Source organism: Saimiri boliviensis, chromosome 2, assembly GCF_048565385.1.
Source record: "Saimiri boliviensis isolate mSaiBol1 chromosome 2, mSaiBol1.pri, whole genome shotgun sequence".
Taxonomy (NCBI): domain Eukaryota; kingdom Metazoa; phylum Chordata; class Mammalia; order Primates; family Cebidae; genus Saimiri; species Saimiri boliviensis.
Window position 1 is genome coordinate 15,414,209 of NC_133450.1, and position 17,957 is coordinate 15,432,165.

Sequence of the window (17,957 nt, forward strand, 5' to 3'; positions counted from 1 at the left end):
AAATATGTTTTCACTGCAGGACAGTTTTCTTGAAAGTTAACGTTTGCTCTGTTCCTCTCAATACTGTTTCTTTGGAGATTACTATTATAAATATAGTGTATTTCTATAGCCTATATTCAGTGTTTGCCACTTTCTCATGAACCCTTTTAGACTTTTATAATATTCTTCTCATTTTTCATCAATTTCTCTGAAGATGTTTTATTTTTAAATTACTATGTCCTATAGACATAAGGTCTTGCTATGTTGCCCTGGCTGATCTTGAGCTCCTAGCCTCAAGTGATCCTCCTGCCTTGGCCTCCCAAATTCAGATTATATGCATGCTGTTTCATTTTATTAAGACACAGTAATTCTTGAGTTCTTTCTAATTTAGTCTTCATTTCTTTTGAGATGGGGTTTCACTCTGTCACCCAAGCTGGAGGGCAATGATATAATCATGGTACACTGCAACCTCAGCCTCCTGGGCTCCAGCAATCTTCCCATCTCAGCCTCCCAAGGAGCCAGGACTACAAGTGTAAACCTTGCCCAGCTAATGTTACTATTTTTCGCAGAGACAGGGTTTTGCTATGCTGCCCAGGCTGGTCTCAAGTTATCCTCCTGCCTCAGCCTCCCAAAGTGTTGGGATTACAGGCGTGAGCCACCACACCAGCCTCAAAGTTCTTCTAATTCTGTTTTACGTTTTCCTTGGTTTTGTCTTGTATTTAAACAATGTCTTCTAGCTCACTTCACTGAAACAATGCTATTTTGTCTTTTATTCCTTTTTATCGTTTAATTTGGCACAGGACTTGACCTTGATACTTTTCTGTTGTTCATTTTAGGGGAAAGTTTGCTTCGGATAGCTATTCTAACTTCAGAATCAACAACCTTCTTCTGTTGATTTTGTTACGTAAAAAATATGGCACCTGGCTTTGAGATTTCCTATTGTTTCCCTCTCCTATTTTTATCTGATATTCTTTCCTATCTCTACTGTCTATTTCCCTGCTCCAACTGATTCTACTCCAAGACTCTCATGGAGAGTTCTGTCTTTGAAGAAAACACTGGGGCAACACACTGCAGACTCCACAGGGAGTAGACCGCCACAGCCCTTCTACATTAGACTCATCTGCCACTGCACTGTGCAAAATCCCTCCTAGGTTTCAGCTTCTCTTCTCAATTTGGCCCATTCACATTTTCCAGTTGGTTCCTATGGGCTGTTTGGGGAACGAACAGGTCTTCTCCTTAGACCTATCATTTATCAGAAGAGCATATAACGCTGTCATGGCAAACTGCACAATATAGTCAAAAATTTTCAAAGAGACACAATGAGGAGACAAATACAGAATTGACAATTTTGAAATCATAAGGTTTCATGAAACCTGGAACAGTTTAAAGGACAGTTTCGGAGATACGAAAAAATATATTCCAAGGTTCTTGAAACATGTGAGAAATAACATAATAAGCATACAGATTTTCTTGGTGGGGTTTTAAAATTCAAATCTTAGTAGAAAAAGAAACAGGAATCCTCTTGATAGGAACAGAAGAAACAAAAAGTCTGAGAGTCATGGAGAAGGGCTGTGCAAGCTCTGTGGTCAGAAAACAGATATCAAAAGCCCAAACTAATGGCATTAATTCTGGGCAATAAGGAGGAGGGGAGAAACACTTTCACAAAGGAGTCAGAAAATGAGAGACACACTTTCAAAGTCAGAGAACTGTATAGAAATTGGGGGAGAAAGCTGAGAAAAAAGGAAGTCAAAAAAAAAAAAAAAGAGCTAGGGTCGCTGGGACACATACGGCAGGTCAGAGACAGAATGCTTAAGAGAGGGGAGATTTAAAAATAACTACAATTTCCAGTTCAGGTAAATGAGTAGGATGAACAAAAAGAGAAAAAGAAAGAATGCAGAGATAAATATACCTTTAAGAAGGAGCTATCTAAAGACCAGCAAAATTCTGATAATAATTAAGGCTTAATGACTGGGTTCATGAGAGTTCACTGTACTACCCTTTCCATTTTTCAGAATGTTAAAAATTATCACAATAAAGACTTTCAAAAATTTCGAGAAAGGGCTAGGTGCGGTGGCACATACCTGTAGTTCTAGCTACTCAAGATGCTGAGGCAGAAGGACTGCTTGAGCCCAAGAGTTTGAGGCCTGCCTGGGCAACACAGCAAGACCCTATGTCTTTAAAAACATTTTTTTTCTTTCTGAAAAGTGTTGGTATGAACCTTCCTCATGATATTCTTCTCATTCTATTTCTGGTCTTAATCATCACTTTTTTTTTTAATAGTGTAACATTTCATAAAAATCCATTGGAAAATATGTAATGCCTCATGAAAAAACTGTAGTAAAGAATGAAACACCATTTAAGTTATTACCTTGATTTTTTTCTATGGAATCTCCTTTTGTTTCCTCTTCTTTAATGGGGGGACTTATTCTTGGGGTCCTACTTTGTCCCTGGACCACTTCTGCTAGCAATTCTTCTTGAGAAGTTCGAGTTCTAGGAGCAACTGGAAGTGTCTGTTTCTGTGGGACTTTCACATAAAAGCAAAAAAGATAGAAATACAAATGCAGTAACACATCAAAACTCAACAGTGACTACATCATATTAAATATAAATGCCTCCTTTGGTTTAGAACATATGATGAGTTCAGGCCGGGCGTGGTGGCTCACGCCTGTAATCCCAGCACTTTGGGAGGCGAGGTGGGTGGATCACTTGAGACTAAGAGTTTGAGAACAGCCTGGCTAACATGGTAAAACCCCGTTTCTACTAAAAATACAAAAATTAGCTGGGTGTGGTACACATGCCTGTAATCCCAACTTCTTGGGAGGTTGAGGCAGGAGAATCACTTGAACCCAGAAGGAGGAGGTTGCAGTGAGCTGAGATTTTGTGACTGCACTCAAGCCTGGGCAACAGAGTGAGACTTCCTCTCCAAAAAAAAGAACAGAATAGAACATACATATGAGGAGGTCAATCCACACACCATTCATTTTTTCTTACATTACTGAGCTAGATACCTGACCTATTTATCCACACATATGTAAATAATGTCCATACGTTTTAACCTATGTCATGAATACTGTACATATGTATTCCCTATCAGTTTCAAATTAGATAACCTAGGTAAAGAAAGAAAATTTCAATGTCATGGAAATTCTCTAAAACTTCTCATCATTCTAGACAATTAATATGCTGATAGATCAGGAAATAAAATGTAGATTGACATACCATTAGGTTAAGAGCGGATCTTTGCTACCTTTATCAATCCTTATCCATATGCCAAACCTGTTGAATTTTGTGTTCAAGGTTAAATTAGGGATAAGGAGAAAGAAGAAGACAGGCAAATAACGGAATCAAAACCTGATGGTGCCAGGCATGATGGTTCACCCCTGTAATCCCAGCACTCTGGGAGGCCAAGGTGGGTGATCACCTGAGGTCAGCAGTTTGAGACCAGCTGGCCCAATATGGCAAAATCTCATCTCTACTAAGTACAAAAATATAAGCCTGGCATGGTGGCAGGCACCTGTAATCCCAGCTACTTGGAAGGCTGAGGCAGGAGAATCACTTGGACTCAGAAGGCAGAGGCTGCAGTGAGCCAAGATCACGCCACTGCACTCCAGCCTGGGCAACAGAGCATGACTTCATCTCAAAAAAAGAAAGCAAACAAGCCGGGTGCGGTGGCTGAAGCCTGTAATCCCAGCACTTTGGGAGGCTGAGGTGGGTGGATCACGAGGTCGAGAGATCGAGACCATCCTGGTCAACCTGGTGAAACCCCGTCTCTACTAAAAATACAAAAAATTAGCTGGGCATGGTGGCACGTGCCTGTAATCCCAGCTACTCAGGAGGCTGAGGCAGGAGAATTGCCTGAACCCAGGAGGCGGAGGTTGCGGTGAGCCGAGATTGTGCCATTGCACTCCAGCCTGGGTAACAAGAGCGAAACTCTGTCTCAAAAAAAAAAAAAAGAAAGCAAACAAAAAAACTGATGGGTACAGTTTACCTCACTTTAGGAGGGGGTAAAAAAAAGAGATGCCTGAGAGAGTGGACAAGCAGGGCAATGCTGTAAGTACATCCATCAAATCCACAGCAAAAACTTACATCTTTTTAGAGTAGCTCATTATCATCAGCTTGTTAACACAAGTTTACACATTGGCTACAATAGGTTGGCCATAGAGTACAGAATTTAATGACAACACAAAATGACACCCATCAGTTGTTTGCATTTCCGAATGAGCTTTCCCTAAGACCAGCTGATTCATCTCCTGTTTTGAAAACATGTAGGCCGGGAGTAGTAGCTTATGCCTGTAATCCCAGCACTTTGGGAGGCCAAGGTGGGTAGATCACGAGGTCAGGAGATCAAGACCATCCTGGCCAACATGGTGAAACCCTGTCTCTACTAAAAATACAAAAATTAGCCGGGGATGGTTGCATGCACCTGTAGTCCCAGTTACTCAGGAATTGCTTGAACCCGGGAGGCAGAGGTTAGAGTGAGCTGAGATCATGCCACTGCACTCCAGCTTGGGTGAGAGATCAAGATTCTGTCACAAGAGGAAAAAAAATGTAGTACTTTCATATTCTCTGATAAAATGATTTAGTACTTCCACTAGAATTGGAGCAGGAACATCACAAATGATTAAATTCTTGAGTTCCACTGAAAGGGAGGAAACCAACCTGTTTACGTACTACTGTTAAACAAATTTCTATGACTTCAGCTGCCTATTATTATCCAATTGTACTCCCCTTTATACATCGTCAATTCGTATCTAATGCTGAATCTAATGCTACTAATATGAAAGGCCCACTTCATCAAAATTCTCTTCAAAATATTTACGTACTATGTATGTCACACACATTGGAAAGAGCATAAAAGGCATTATATGGTGCTCAAAAAACTACAGTCCACTAACGCTTGGCAAAGTTCCTCAAACCGGTCATCTCCTTTAAAGCCATTCTTCTACAGGGGAACCTCATCCTGGTTTTGACATCTGACAGGCACCTTTATTTTACACAATTTAAGGAGTAATCACTTTCAGCTTACTCAAGAATTACAGAAATCTTTTACGAAGTATAAACATAATACATTTAAGTTACCTGTGGAATAGTTAGTTGTTTTTGTTACAGATTCTTGAGCTTCAGATATAGCCTTCAAAATGAGATTCTTGTTAGCTTGTTTAGAAGGTGGAAGAGAAGGTCTAAAAGAGTTAAGAAAGGTATTTTTATTAAACTTTAAATTTCAGTTCTTCACAGGCCAGCTATTATGCCTTTACCACAACCTTCTCTAGGTTTTAAACAGACTAGCTGTAGTTTTTAGAAAATGCCAACTTACACTAGAACCTTATTTTTTTTTTAAAGAGAGAGAGTCTTGCTCTATCACCCGGGCTGGAGTGTAGTGTCACTGCAGCCTTAAATTTCTAGACTAAAGTAATCCTTCCATATCGGCCTCTCCAGCTAAGACTACAGGCACCTGCCACAAGGACCGGCTAATTTATCTTTGTAGTGACAAAGACTCATTACATTGCCCAGGCTGGTCTTGAACTCCTGGCCTCAAGCAATACTCCTGCCTCAGCATCCCAAAGTGCTAGGTACAGGCATGAGCCACCATGCCCAGGTCCCTTTTAGTTTTTGTTTTGTTTTGGATACAGAGTCTCAATCTGTTGCCCAGGTTAGAGTGCAATGGTGCAATCTCGGCTCACTGCAACCTCCACCTTCTGGGTTCAAGCAGTTCTCCTGCCTCAGCTTCCCTTGTAGCTGGGATTACAAAGGCACTGCCACCACGCCCAGCTAATTTTTTTTTTTTTTTTTTTTTTTAGCAGAGATAGGGTTTTACCATGCTGGCCAGGCTGGTCTCAAACTTCCAATCTAAGGGAATCCACCCGCCTCGGCCTACCCGAAGTGTTGAGATTACAGGCATGAGCCACTGAGCCCGGCCCTAGTTTTTTTTAACATAACAAATCTGAATATTAATTGATGTGTTCCCCCTCACCCCACCATCAGTGTTTAATATTCTCTGCAAATCTTTATAATGCTAAGCGATTTCTTTCATTAATGTATTTCTCAAAAGCCAATGGAAAAGTCTACATGGTATTACATTAAGTATTTATGCTGGGTGCAGTGACTCATGCCTATATTCCCAGCACTTTGGGAAGCCAAGGTTGGTGGATCACCTGAGGTCAGAAGTTCAAGACCAGACTGGTCCAATACGGTGAAACCCCATCTCTACTAAAAATACAAAAATTAGCTTGGCATGGTGGTGTGCACCTGTAATCCTGGCCATTTGGGAGGCTGAATCAGGAGAATTACTTGAACCTGGAAGGCAGAGGTCGCAGTGAGGCTGAATCAGGAGAATTACTTGAACCTGGAAGGCAGAGGTCGCAGTGAGCCAAGATCACATCACTGCACTCCAGCCTGGATGACAGAGCAAGACTCCATATATTTAAAACAATTATTTTAATGATTATCCTCTTCAAGAAATTGAGAAGACTCCATCAAGGAAGTAAAAGATTAATTTACAGCCACATTTAAGGTACCTCCTTTCAGGCTTTGCTGGCACAGACACACTGCTGGAGATGCTCCCTGTTCGAGACCCATAATCATCATCTTCTTCCTCCTCTTCTCCATCATGATTGAATTTTTTTACTTTAACAACTGAACTTACCACAGGCAACTTTCTCTTCCGAAAGTTTTCATCCTGCAATCAGATAAAATTTATGCTTAACTCATCTAAGAAAATAACAAAAGTTGTACCACAAAATATTTTTTAAGAAAACAACAGTAATATGAAAAATTCACAGGCTATTTCTTGGTTTTGTGTAAAATTATGAATATTATCCCTAATAGCCAACCTTTAGCTAAAACAAAAATTAGAGCTTTATGTTTATTTTCTTAATAGCTGCATACAGTGCTATTGAGGAAACTAATAAAACAGTTAATTAGTTGCTTACTAGCAATTACCATGAACAATCTAAACTTGATCTGAAATCCCCTCCCCCAATTAACATAAGATTAAAGCTATCTCAAATGCTGCAAATCCCCAAAAGGTGTTCAGATGTGATATAAAAGAACTCTAGGAGCAAGCCATGGAGAGGAAAATCTGACTGGTGTATCATGAGAAACAGCAGTTAAAACAATTTAAAAATAAACTTGCAATGTATGTCAAGAACTGCCAATTTTTAGCCTAATAAGGCAGAATTTAAAAATACATACAAACCTCCATACTCATTTTCTCCGAGTTGTTTCTAAAGAACGGACTATACGTTTCTTCTAAGCTGTTAAGCACTTCTGGTTCACACAAACGTCCTGTTTCATATACCCAACTATTCTGTATATCAAGCTGCTTGGCAGCATGCATACTATTTTGCTGCTGTTGAAATTGCAACCTGTTTAAATGAACACTACTATCTGCATTTCTACTTGCAGGTGGTCGATAAATTTCAATAGAAGGGCGAGAAGAACCATACGTAAGTGTCACTGTAGGTTTTTTCTGAGATAAAGGGTTCTCCTGCACAAAGTTCAGGTCTTCGTCAATGAGATCATCTGGTTCTGGCTTAATATCAATCACATCTTCAGAGGGTGCTGGCTCCCTCAAAGGTTTTACTGTTGACATTAGTCGGGTTGCAGCTCCATCATCATAAGTCTGCCTATTTAAAGAACAACAAAATGTATTACACCAAATTAGGGCAATTATCTCCAAATCTTCAAAGAATATTTACTTAAAAAATTTCAATGAAGGCTGGGCATGGTGGCTCATATCTGTAATCCCAGCATTTTGGGAGACCGAGGCAGATGGATCACGAGGTCAGGAGATCAAGTCCATCCTGGCCAACGTGGTGGAACCCCGTCTTTAAAACAAAACAAAACAAAAATTCAATTAAAAAAATGAGGATATTCCCTTTATATATTCCATTCAAAACTACTTTGAAATTGCACACTCTTTAAACTTTGATTTACTAAACCTGTAATGAAAGATAATCATACTTAGATCTTATCCATTATTTTATTGAAAAAACTGCTCATGATCATTTCACTGTTTCTAAAAATTGCTGAGAACAACAAACTGAAAGATATAAAAACTAATATAAATGTCATATACACAGAGCCATCTGCCCACAAGAGGTCTACACCAGACTCTTACCTGATATTAGTGGTTTTTGACTCCTGTGAACTTGTAGAAACTCTGGAATCTCTTTTTTCAGGTCTAGTGCTGGGAATGGCAAGCGGTGGCACTGCAGCCTCATGCCTCCTCTCATCTCCCCGACCGAAACTGCTCTTGTTTGAAGACACGTTACTATCAAAGATGTTGGTATCAGAAGACTTGAGACTAGAAGGTTCTGAAAAGAAAAATATAGTCCTTTTAATCTATTTTTATTACTTTAAGTCTTTTCCTTCCTCATCACCAATTAAAAAGCAATACATGTTTATTGTAGAAAATTTTAGAAATATAAATAAAAATCATCAATTATCTCTCTTTCTTTCCCACCCTGCCCCCATCCCACCCTCCACCAATTATCTCAAAGGTGATGTTTTGGGGGAAGAGCACACATACACATTTTTGAAAACATCTACCTATGTGTGTATATTCTCATGTTATTCTTTCACAACATTATTTTTAATAGTTGATTATTATTCCATACATGGTAATAAAACAATTTAGTTTATTATTACTGGACTTTTAAATTGTTTTCAATTATAAAATACTGAAATATCCTTGAGGCTAAATCTTCACACACATATGTATTTTCTTCAGATAAAGTGCACTGCTCTCTCTCCCACACTTAAATCATCTCTGAATTATATTACATTTACTACTCTTAAGTTCATAAAAATATGCGCTTTCTAAAAAAATGCAAATGAACCACTGTTCTGAAACTGATGGGTTTTTTTTCCAAAGCACTATAAATGACTTTAGAAAGAAACAAATCATATGCCATAGCAAGCAGAATTTTTTTTTCTTTTTCTCTATTTATTTCTTTTTTTTTTTTTCCGACACAAGGATTTTGTACTACAGAAAGGGCAAGCAGAAATTTTTTTTAAAAAACAATGTTATGAATCTTACCAGTTGTAACAGAGCGAAGTTTATCTAATACACCATGAAGCCTGAAAAAAAAAAAAAAAACAATAAAGCCTCTGTTAAGAAAGATTTCAATTCAACTGTCACTCTAAATTCATGACATTATATTCAGAGATAATTTTTAAAAATGTTTTATACTTTTACCATTTTAAAATAGAGACAGGGTTTCACTGTGTTGTCCAGACTGGACTTTAAGTTCTAGATTCAAGAGAACCACCTGCCTCAGCCTCCCAAAGTGCTGGGATTACAGGCATGAGCCACCTCACCCAGCTGAGATAAATATTGATAAGCTATATTAAGTGAATAAATGGTATTAAAATTAACTTTCAAATTTCACATTTAAAAAAAAAGGCTTTGTATAAATCCTACAGAAGTCAATAAACTGTGTTTTCTTTTTCACTGTATTCAACATCTAGCCTCTGCAAAAATAAGGGAAAAAACATCATCTGACCAGAGTCTTAGTCTACAAAATGTCACCGTTTTCTAAGTCTTACCACAGCTTACAGTAAAATAAGACCAAGTATCATAAACATGTAATATTGCTTATTATTACAAGCATTTAAGCAGTTTATATTAACTGCCTAAATTAGATAGTTTCTTGGACAGCTTAATTCTGAGAGGTTAAAAAAAGTTATAATTTCAAAATACACTTTATCATTTCACTCCATTACTTTCAAAACTGACACTGTGTAACTTTACTTGCAACTAACCTGTTTTCGTAGTTATAAATGAGGTAATTTGTCTTATATCCCTTCCCAGTACCTCAAAAAAAATGCCAGAAATCTCATGTTTCAACGAGAACCCTAGTCACATGCTACTGTGCCCATGGACATGGGCTAGAGACACCTATAAGCACAATTATTTCAAGGCTCCAAATAATCAGAATAGTCTGTTTGGGGCTGGTGTTAATGAACATTAACTTAAGAAAGCAAAGTACCAAAATGGGGACATCCTCCATCACATCAGTACAGGTTAAAGAACCAAATTTATGGCCAGATGAGAATGAATTAATTTGGTTTTAAATTCAATTCAAGCTGGGCGTGGTGGCTCAAGCCTGTAATCCCAGCACTTTGGGAGGCCGAGGCAGGTGGATCACGAGGTCAAGAGATCGAGACCATCCAGGTCAACATGGTGAAACCCCGTCTCTACTAAAAATACAAAACATTAGCTGGGCATGGTGGCACGTGCCTGTAATCCCAGCTACTCAGGAGGCTGAGGTAGGAGAATTGCCTGAACCCAGGAGGCGGAGGTTGTGGTGAGCCGAGATCGCACCATTGCACTCCAGCCTGGGTAACAAGAGCAAAACTCCACCTCAAAAAAAAATAAATAAAAAAATCTCTCTAAAGTGGTTCCATCAAGTTATCTGAGAAAGGATCTTCTCAGACAATCTTCCATCTTAGATTGGCTGGACTATGGGAAAAAAAAAAAACAGTACTCACAATAATGGTAATTTCCCCAGTCAAAAGCCCCACCATCTTTTTTTTGCAGGGGAGGCTAGGAGAGAATAACCTCTGGGGACAAATTGTAACAAATGGGCTGGGTCACCCACAGTGAGGCAGTAGTGTGTGTATCGTAACTACTGATGACCACTATACAGCGTTCTTTAAATTTGTGCAATGTATAAACCCAGAGAATTCTGTGCAGAATTTCAAGAAGGCTGGAAGCATATAGTTGCCGACTGGGGCAAAAACACCTTGAAGATGACCTCTGGTATAAAGGCAAGAAGTTAACCAGGATCATCTCCCCCAACTTAGTGCCTTCTCTTGCCATTCAAATTCAAGCAGGCCACTTGCTCACTTAACTTTTGCTACATCAGCAGCTTTCACAGCAACTGGTAGTTCCTATTCTGAGGGGCCTTATAGAGTATTACTTGTCTATTCTCAGTTATATCATTATCTTCCAGCCCCTATCCTCTCTTTACCTCAAACCTGGTACCAGGACCTAGCATCTTAAATTGAATCTTACTCTTCTAGTCAGTATTCTCAACTAAAGACAGCAACAGTAATTTATGTATAAAAGCAACGTTGTCTATTTTAAAATTCCAAACTTAAAAATCTCAAATATGCTATAAAATTACACTATAATTATTACTTAAAATGAAAGCGTGAGTTAATAAAGAGCTTAAAAAGTTAGAAACAGAAAACCTTGCCGTGTAAGAGGTAACTCATTGCAAAAGGCAATAACATAAGAAGCCAACCCAGTTCAAAAAAGATGTGTGACTGGTTTTGGTATGGGAAAAGGAACTGTAAGATGGAGATGCTGGCCAGCTGCAGTGGCTCACACCTATAACCCAAAGACTTCTGAAGGCCAAGGCAGGAGGACTGCTTGAGCCGAGGAATTCAAGATCCAGGGCAACATAGAAGACCCTGTCTCAACAAAAAATTAAGAAATTAGCCAGGCATAGGTGTGGGGGAGGGAGGACACCGAGATGGGATGATCACTTGAACCCAGGAAATTGATGCTGCAGGGACCCATTATTGTACCACTGTGCTACAACCTAGGTGACAGAGCAAGATCCTGTCTCAAAAAAAAAAGATATAGAAATTTACAAAAGAAGCGGGCCGGGCGCGGTGGCTCACGCCTGTAATCCCAGCACTTTGGGAGGCCGAGGCGGGTGGATCACGAGGTCAAGAGATCGAGACCATCCTGGTCAACATGGTGAAACCCCATCTCTACTAAAAATACAGAACATTAGCTGGGCATGGTGGCACGTGCCTGTAATCCCAGCTACTCAGGAGGCTGCGGCAGGAGAATTGCCTGAACCCAGGAGGCGGAGGTTGCGGTGAGCCGAGATCGCGCCATTGCACTCCAGCCTGGGCAACGAGAGCGAAACTCCGTCTCAAAAAAAAAAAAAAAAAAAAAAAAGAAACATAACTATAGCTGACAGATACTAAGAATTCCTTAGGGACATAGGCTAGAGACACCTATAAGCACTTTACACATATGAGCCCATTTGATCCTCACAACAATTTTATAAAGCACATTATTTTACTACTCCCATTTTACAGATAGAGAAACCAAGGCAAAACACAGGGCCAAGACTCAACTTTGGCAGTCTGGCTTCAGAGGCTGGTAAAGTTTGGCTCCGTGTCCCCATCCAAATCTCATCTCGAATTATAATCCCCACATGTCAAGGGAGGAAGGTGACTGCATCGTGGGGGTGGTTTCCCCCATGACAGTCTCATAATAGTAAGTTCTCATGAGATTTGATAGTTTTATAAGTCTCTGGAAGTTCCTCCTTCACTCTTCTCTTTCCTGCCAACTTATGAAGAAGGTGCTTGCCTCCCCTTCTGCCATGACTGTAAGTTTCCTGAGGCCTCCCCAGTTATGTGGAACTGTGAGTCAATTAAACCTCTTTCTTTTATAAATTACCCAGTCTCAAGTATTTCTTTACAGCAGTGTGAAAAAGGACTAATACAGAGGCTGTGCTCTCATCACTCACAGACTGCCTCTCCAAAGTGAACCTAACTCAACTGCCAAGAACCATTCTTCGGACAGGATATCAACTCTGGTTTGTGCCAAACTTTGGTCTGAGGCACAAAAATTCAGAAACATACCATACGGTGAATCGAATTGTGTTGTTCCCTAGAAACAGGGATAGATCCTCTGTCATTTGGTCCTGACTTTTCTTGTTGGCCACCATCACCATAATGTAATCAGGAAGTTCTTCATCTATTTAAAAGGAAAGGTATATCAAAACTTTGTTTCCTCAAAACTTTCTTCTTAAAGTTGATATGCTGGAAAATATAGATGTAGCTCTAAGCTTTAGAGTCTCAGAGTGATAGTGGAATTATATTGGACAAAAGAGCTTAGCTTTAATTTTTTTTCTCTTAATTCTACAGTTACTTTAATTACTAGAAGGATGGAAATTAAGAATTAATACTTAAAAACCTAGACATTCTGAATTATAGAATCAAACTTGAGTGTGCATTCACTTCCTTGAATCTTTTTAATAATGCTTATTCATTTCAAGGAAGCTTCCAGGAAATATAGTTTTGTTTAAATTTACAATGTTTCAAAACAACACTAATTCCTCAGGAGAACATCTTTACTTTTGGTAAAGGCAGGTTTCAATTACTCAGGGTAACAAACTTGCAGCAACATCAAATAAACAATAGACCCAAAAGCACCACATCAGTTAAAAAACTCAATGTAAACATTAAATAATGTCAACTCCACTCACTGTTTTACCTCACAGTGGTAATCCTATAGTGATCATAAGGGTGAGGTCTAGGATTTAAAAAAAAAAAAAAATCCCCAAAACACCACCACAGTGAGAATCCTACAGTGAAGAAAAAAAAAATCCTCAGTAACAAGATAAAGAGACAAAAGTTGTTATTAGGAACTCTAAGCTCTGCACCCCGAAAACTCCATTAATTTCTGTTTTTTTTTTTTTTTTTTTTTTGAGACGGAGTTTCGCCCTTGTTACCCAGGCTGGAGTGCAATGGCGCGATCTCGGCTCACCGCAACCTCCGCCTCCTGGGGTCAGGCAATTCTCCTGCCTCAGCCTCCTGAGTAGCTGGGATTACAGGCACGCACCACCATGCCCAGCTAATTTTTTTGTATTTTTGGTAGAGACGGGGTTTCACCATGTTGACTAGGATGGTCTCGATCTCGCGACCTCGTGATCCACCCGCCTCGGCCTCCCAAAGTGCTGGGATTACAGGCTTGAGCCACCGCACCCGGCCATTAATTTCTTTTTGAGACAGTCTTGCTCTGTCTCCCAGGCTGGAGCGCAGTGGCACAATTTTGGCCAACTGCAACCTCTGTCTCCCGGGTTCAAATGAGTCTCCTGCCTCAAACTCCTCAGTAGCTGGGATTACAGGTGCCTGCCATCATGCTGGCTTATGTTTGTATTTTTAGTAGAGATGGGGTTTCACCATCTTTGCTAGGCTGGTCTCAAACTCCTGACCTCAAGTGATCCACCCACCTCGGCCTCCCAAAGTGCTGGGATTACAGGTGTGAACCACCGTGTCCTGCCAGGTTTTTTAATACCTTAAATACTTGTAATATTTCTACATAGGCAGAAAGGTTCATTCAAAGTATTTTCAAACATTTGTTTCAAAGAAAAATATTAAAAATGCAGTTCAAGTGTTGAAAAAATAAAAGAACAAATAAATTTTGGTTCAGCTTCATTTTCTCTGAGCTTCAATTCTCTCATTCTGAGTTTCAATTCTCTCATCTGTTAGTCTTACGACAATCCTGACAACAAATCATTTAGGAAAGCACCCAGCAAATGGTGGTAAGCACTCCATAAATTACCGATTCTCAATCTTGGGCAAGGGGGTTTATGCAGGTTCTATCTATTATTTACTGTGTTCAAAATTAGAACTGAGAATTTTTAAAGTATTTATTAATTCATTAAAAAAAATACACCCATCACATGTTAATCACAAACCCAATTATATTAACGTAAGTAACATTATTTTTATTAAAATGAATTTTCCAAAAAAAAATTTAGGCTGGGTGTGGTGGCTCATGCCTGTAATCCCAGTGCTGTGGGAGCCAAGGTGGATGGATCACCTAAGATCAGGAGTTTAAGACCAGCCTGGCCAACATGGTGAAACCTCATCTCTACTAAAAACACAAAAATTGGCAGGGTGTAGTGTGGTGGCAGGTGCCTGTAATCCCAGGTACTTGGGAGGCTGAAGCATGAGAATTGCTTGAATCTGGGAGGGGGAGGCTTCAGTGAGCGAAGATCTCGCCCTTGTACTTTAACTCAGGTGACAGAGTGAAACCTCTTCTCAAAAACAAAACAAAACAAAAAAACTTTCGTGCAAAGAGTGGCCTTGTTTCATATTTTTATGTATCTTGTGCTTTGTCCTTATGATTGAAGAACGTGAAGAAAATCTGGTCTCACACATACGCAGTTGGAAAAGAAAGGAATATTCTGACAGTCGTTTCAGATAAGGTGGATATCCTTCTGTGACACTGCACCAAAACTAAACAAGTGGTAGCTTATTAAATGTTAGAGCAATGTGAAATGTCAAATACAAAAATGACCTTTTTGAACTGTTAGAGAAATCCACCAACCCATCCTACAGTTTACTTATTTATTTTTTATTTTTTAAAGACAGGGTTTCACCATATTGGTCACGCTGTTCTCGAACTCCTGACCTCAGGTGATCCGCCTGCCTCAGCCTCCCAAAGTGTTGGGATTACAGGCGTGAGCCACCATGCCTAGCACACCCTACAGTTTAAATAAATCTTTAACCATGCATAATTTTGTAACATTATGATTTGGTTATTTAGAAAATACTGGTTCAGGCCAGGTGCAGTGGCTCATGCCTGTAATCCCAGCACTCTGGGAGGCCGAGGCAGGTGGATCACAAGGTCAAGAGATTGAGACCATCCTGGCCAACATGGTGAAACTCCGCCTGTATTAAAAATACAAAAATTAGCTGGGCAGGGTGGAGTGCACCTGAAGTCCCAGCTACTTGGGAGGCTGAAGCAGGGGTTGCCACTTGAACTCGGGAGGTAGAGGTTGCAGTGAGCTGAAATCAGGTCACTGCACTCCAGCCTGGGGACAAAGTGAGACTCCATCTCAAAAAAAAACAAAAAAACAAAAACAACAACAAAAAACAAAAACAGGTTCACTGAGCTACAAAAACCACTGACATATTTGATATATTTCATTATGCAATATAAAATTATTTTTTAATATCCCCATTGATTTAATTAGAAATTTTTTTAAGTACTGGGAAGCTGTCAAGTTCATGGAGGCAGACTCAGATTTTCCAAAATTCTAATTTTCATTTGAAAGCTCACATGTGATTGGCATCAAAGACTATGGGTTCTTTTCTTTGCTCACTTTCAAGTAAATATCTGCCAAATATTCTAGTGTATGTAACCAGACTACCGGTTTTCTGAAGTTAAAAATGATGTTCTATGAAAGAGGTGGATAGCTTAGTTCTCAACTCAAATGATGTTCCTTAAAACAACCATATTTCAGTATGCAATAAAAATGTTTTATGAGCACTTCCATTTCCTCACACTGAATATGAAAAAGACAAAAAATATTTTTTAAACCCTGGGCTTCACATCTTCATCAATGACATTTTAAATATAACTGGCTTAAAAAAAAATACAAGTGGGGAGTGATTTGAATACAACCTCTATTATGGTGTGACTATGTTGACCAGTTTTACCAATCATTAGTTTTACACAATCCAAATGTCAACACAGTGGAAAATTAGCGAATACCACCTTAGTTACTACCTTAGTACTACTATGAAAACAGTTCTGACTTCAGAGACCCTTGGAGTCTCCCACACTTTGAGAACCACTGTCATAAGTGGTGGCTATTATTTTTACAAGAGGCACTAGGTTTGGGGGCAAACCATAAAACCTTGCTCAAGTAGGCAAATCCTCAGTTTCCTTGTTTACGCAGTCAGAGATACTGCCACTTACCTTCCAGCGTTCTCGAAGGGATTATTCTGAGTTAATGCATATACAACAGTTAAGCACAGTGCCTGGACCAGAGTAAACACTCAAATTATAAAACAATAAGGTGAAGGAAACACTTTACTGTTTCAGAGAGAAAGAAGGAAAACATAAAGAGATCTGAAAATAAAAAACTCAACTCACTGAACCATTTTACAGAAGCAAATGCCAGAAAGCATCAAACATTCATATCCAAAATCAGAGTTCTAAAAACAAATGTTAAGAGGAAAGTAACAAGAATAGGACACCTTAAACAAGCATGGTGGCTCACACTAGTAATCCCTGCACTCCCAGAACCTCGGGAGGCTGAGGCCAGAGGAGCGCTTGGGCCCAGGGGTTAAGACCAGCCTGGGCAACGTAGCGAGACCCCGTCCCTAGAATTTAAAATGAGAGAGAGAATAGCAAAAAACATAAAATAAAATTTGGTTTAACATTATGTAAAATACGACAGAGCCTTAATGCAGGAAACTAAATTTCAAAACACTGTAACAGAAGGTGGTTTGGGAGAAAAAAAGCAAGGTTGCAAAAAGAATGATAAGGAAGTAACCAAGGAGTATAAGATTTGAAGAAGATAGAAGGGAGTCTCTCCCAACGTCCAAAGCACAGTGAGAAATATGTCCTCACTAAAATTCAATTAGCTGCAAACTCAAAATTCCATGAGACTAACAACCAAAAAAACACTTACCAACATAAGCTCCTAATTCTTGCAATTTCCCCTTAATGGCACTCTGGGAGAAAAAGAGCAAACGTGCAGGTAAGAAACGCGGCTCCAAGAAAAGACCGACTCCGCAGCGATGAGGCCACTTTGCTGGTTCGCGTACCGCTGGGGCCCCCGGGCGGGGGTGGGGAGGGGCCTCGCCTGCGCGCCCCCAACACACCGCTCCGGCCCCACGGCGCCCACCTCCCGCAGCGGATCCTGAGCTGCTCGCTTCGCCGCGGTGGTGGCTCCCGCCGGGCCTGCACCCGTCCTTCCGTTTCCCGGCGGCTACTTCAGCCGCAGCCCTGCTCGCCCGCCCGCCTCGGAGAGGCCACAAATGCCCCCAGGCCCGAGGCGGCCTGGACCAGGAGGCGCTGCAGCCGGCTAGGAACGTCCGGCGGCGGCCAGGCCGCAGCGTCCACCCGGGCCCAAGGTCCCCGTTACTCCTGACAACCGCCTGCCCGCCGAGACCCGGCTTCCCACCCCCGTCCGGCGCAGGCCTCACCCGGATCTTGCGGCTGATCTCGGTGCCGATCTCCATGGCTCCGCAGCGTGCGGGAAATCAGCACTGCGCGGCGCGTAGCTTACCAGAGCCTACAGCGGGATCCTACCCCGCAGACCTGCCACCACCCCCTCCTCCTCCTCCTCCTCCTCCGCTCCGCCCGCGGCCGCGCACACGGCGTATCCCCGCCCCCGTCAGCACGGCGCGCAAGAGTGAGCGCGCATGCGCCCGTGGCCGCGCCTGCGCACACCTTCTACCCGCCAAACCTGCGCTCCGGTAAG

At 40.7% G+C, this 17,957-nt stretch overlaps 1 protein-coding gene across 6 annotated transcripts in view; it reads right to left on the minus strand.

Moving 5' to 3' along the window:
- The window catches only part of ZC3H14 (zinc finger CCCH-type containing 14), a 52,324-nt gene extending 34,477 nt beyond the window's left edge, over positions 1–17,847 (minus strand). For 4 of the 6 annotated variants that reach the window (XM_039468800.2, XM_039468799.2, XM_039468798.2 and 1 more), the window contains exons 1-9: positions 17,680–17,847; positions 17,163–17,205; positions 12,592–12,706; positions 9,020–9,060; positions 8,099–8,294; positions 7,175–7,604; positions 6,495–6,655; positions 5,059–5,159; positions 2,348–2,503 (exon numbers count right to left, since the gene is read on the minus strand). In XM_039468800.2, coding sequence (XP_039324734.1) covers positions 2,348–2,503; positions 5,059–5,159; positions 6,495–6,655; positions 7,175–7,604; positions 8,099–8,294; positions 9,020–9,060; positions 12,592–12,706; positions 17,163–17,205; positions 17,680–17,715 — 1,279 coding nt within the window. In that variant the 5' untranslated portion in view covers positions 17,716–17,847. The remainder of the gene's footprint in view (positions 1–2,347; positions 2,504–5,058; positions 5,160–6,494; positions 6,656–7,174; positions 7,605–8,098; positions 8,295–9,019; positions 9,061–12,591; positions 12,707–17,162; positions 17,206–17,679) is intronic. The other 2 variants (XM_074392857.1, XM_039468801.2) reach the window with 1 other exon arrangement.
- Positions 17,848–17,957: the final 110 nt, after the last annotated feature.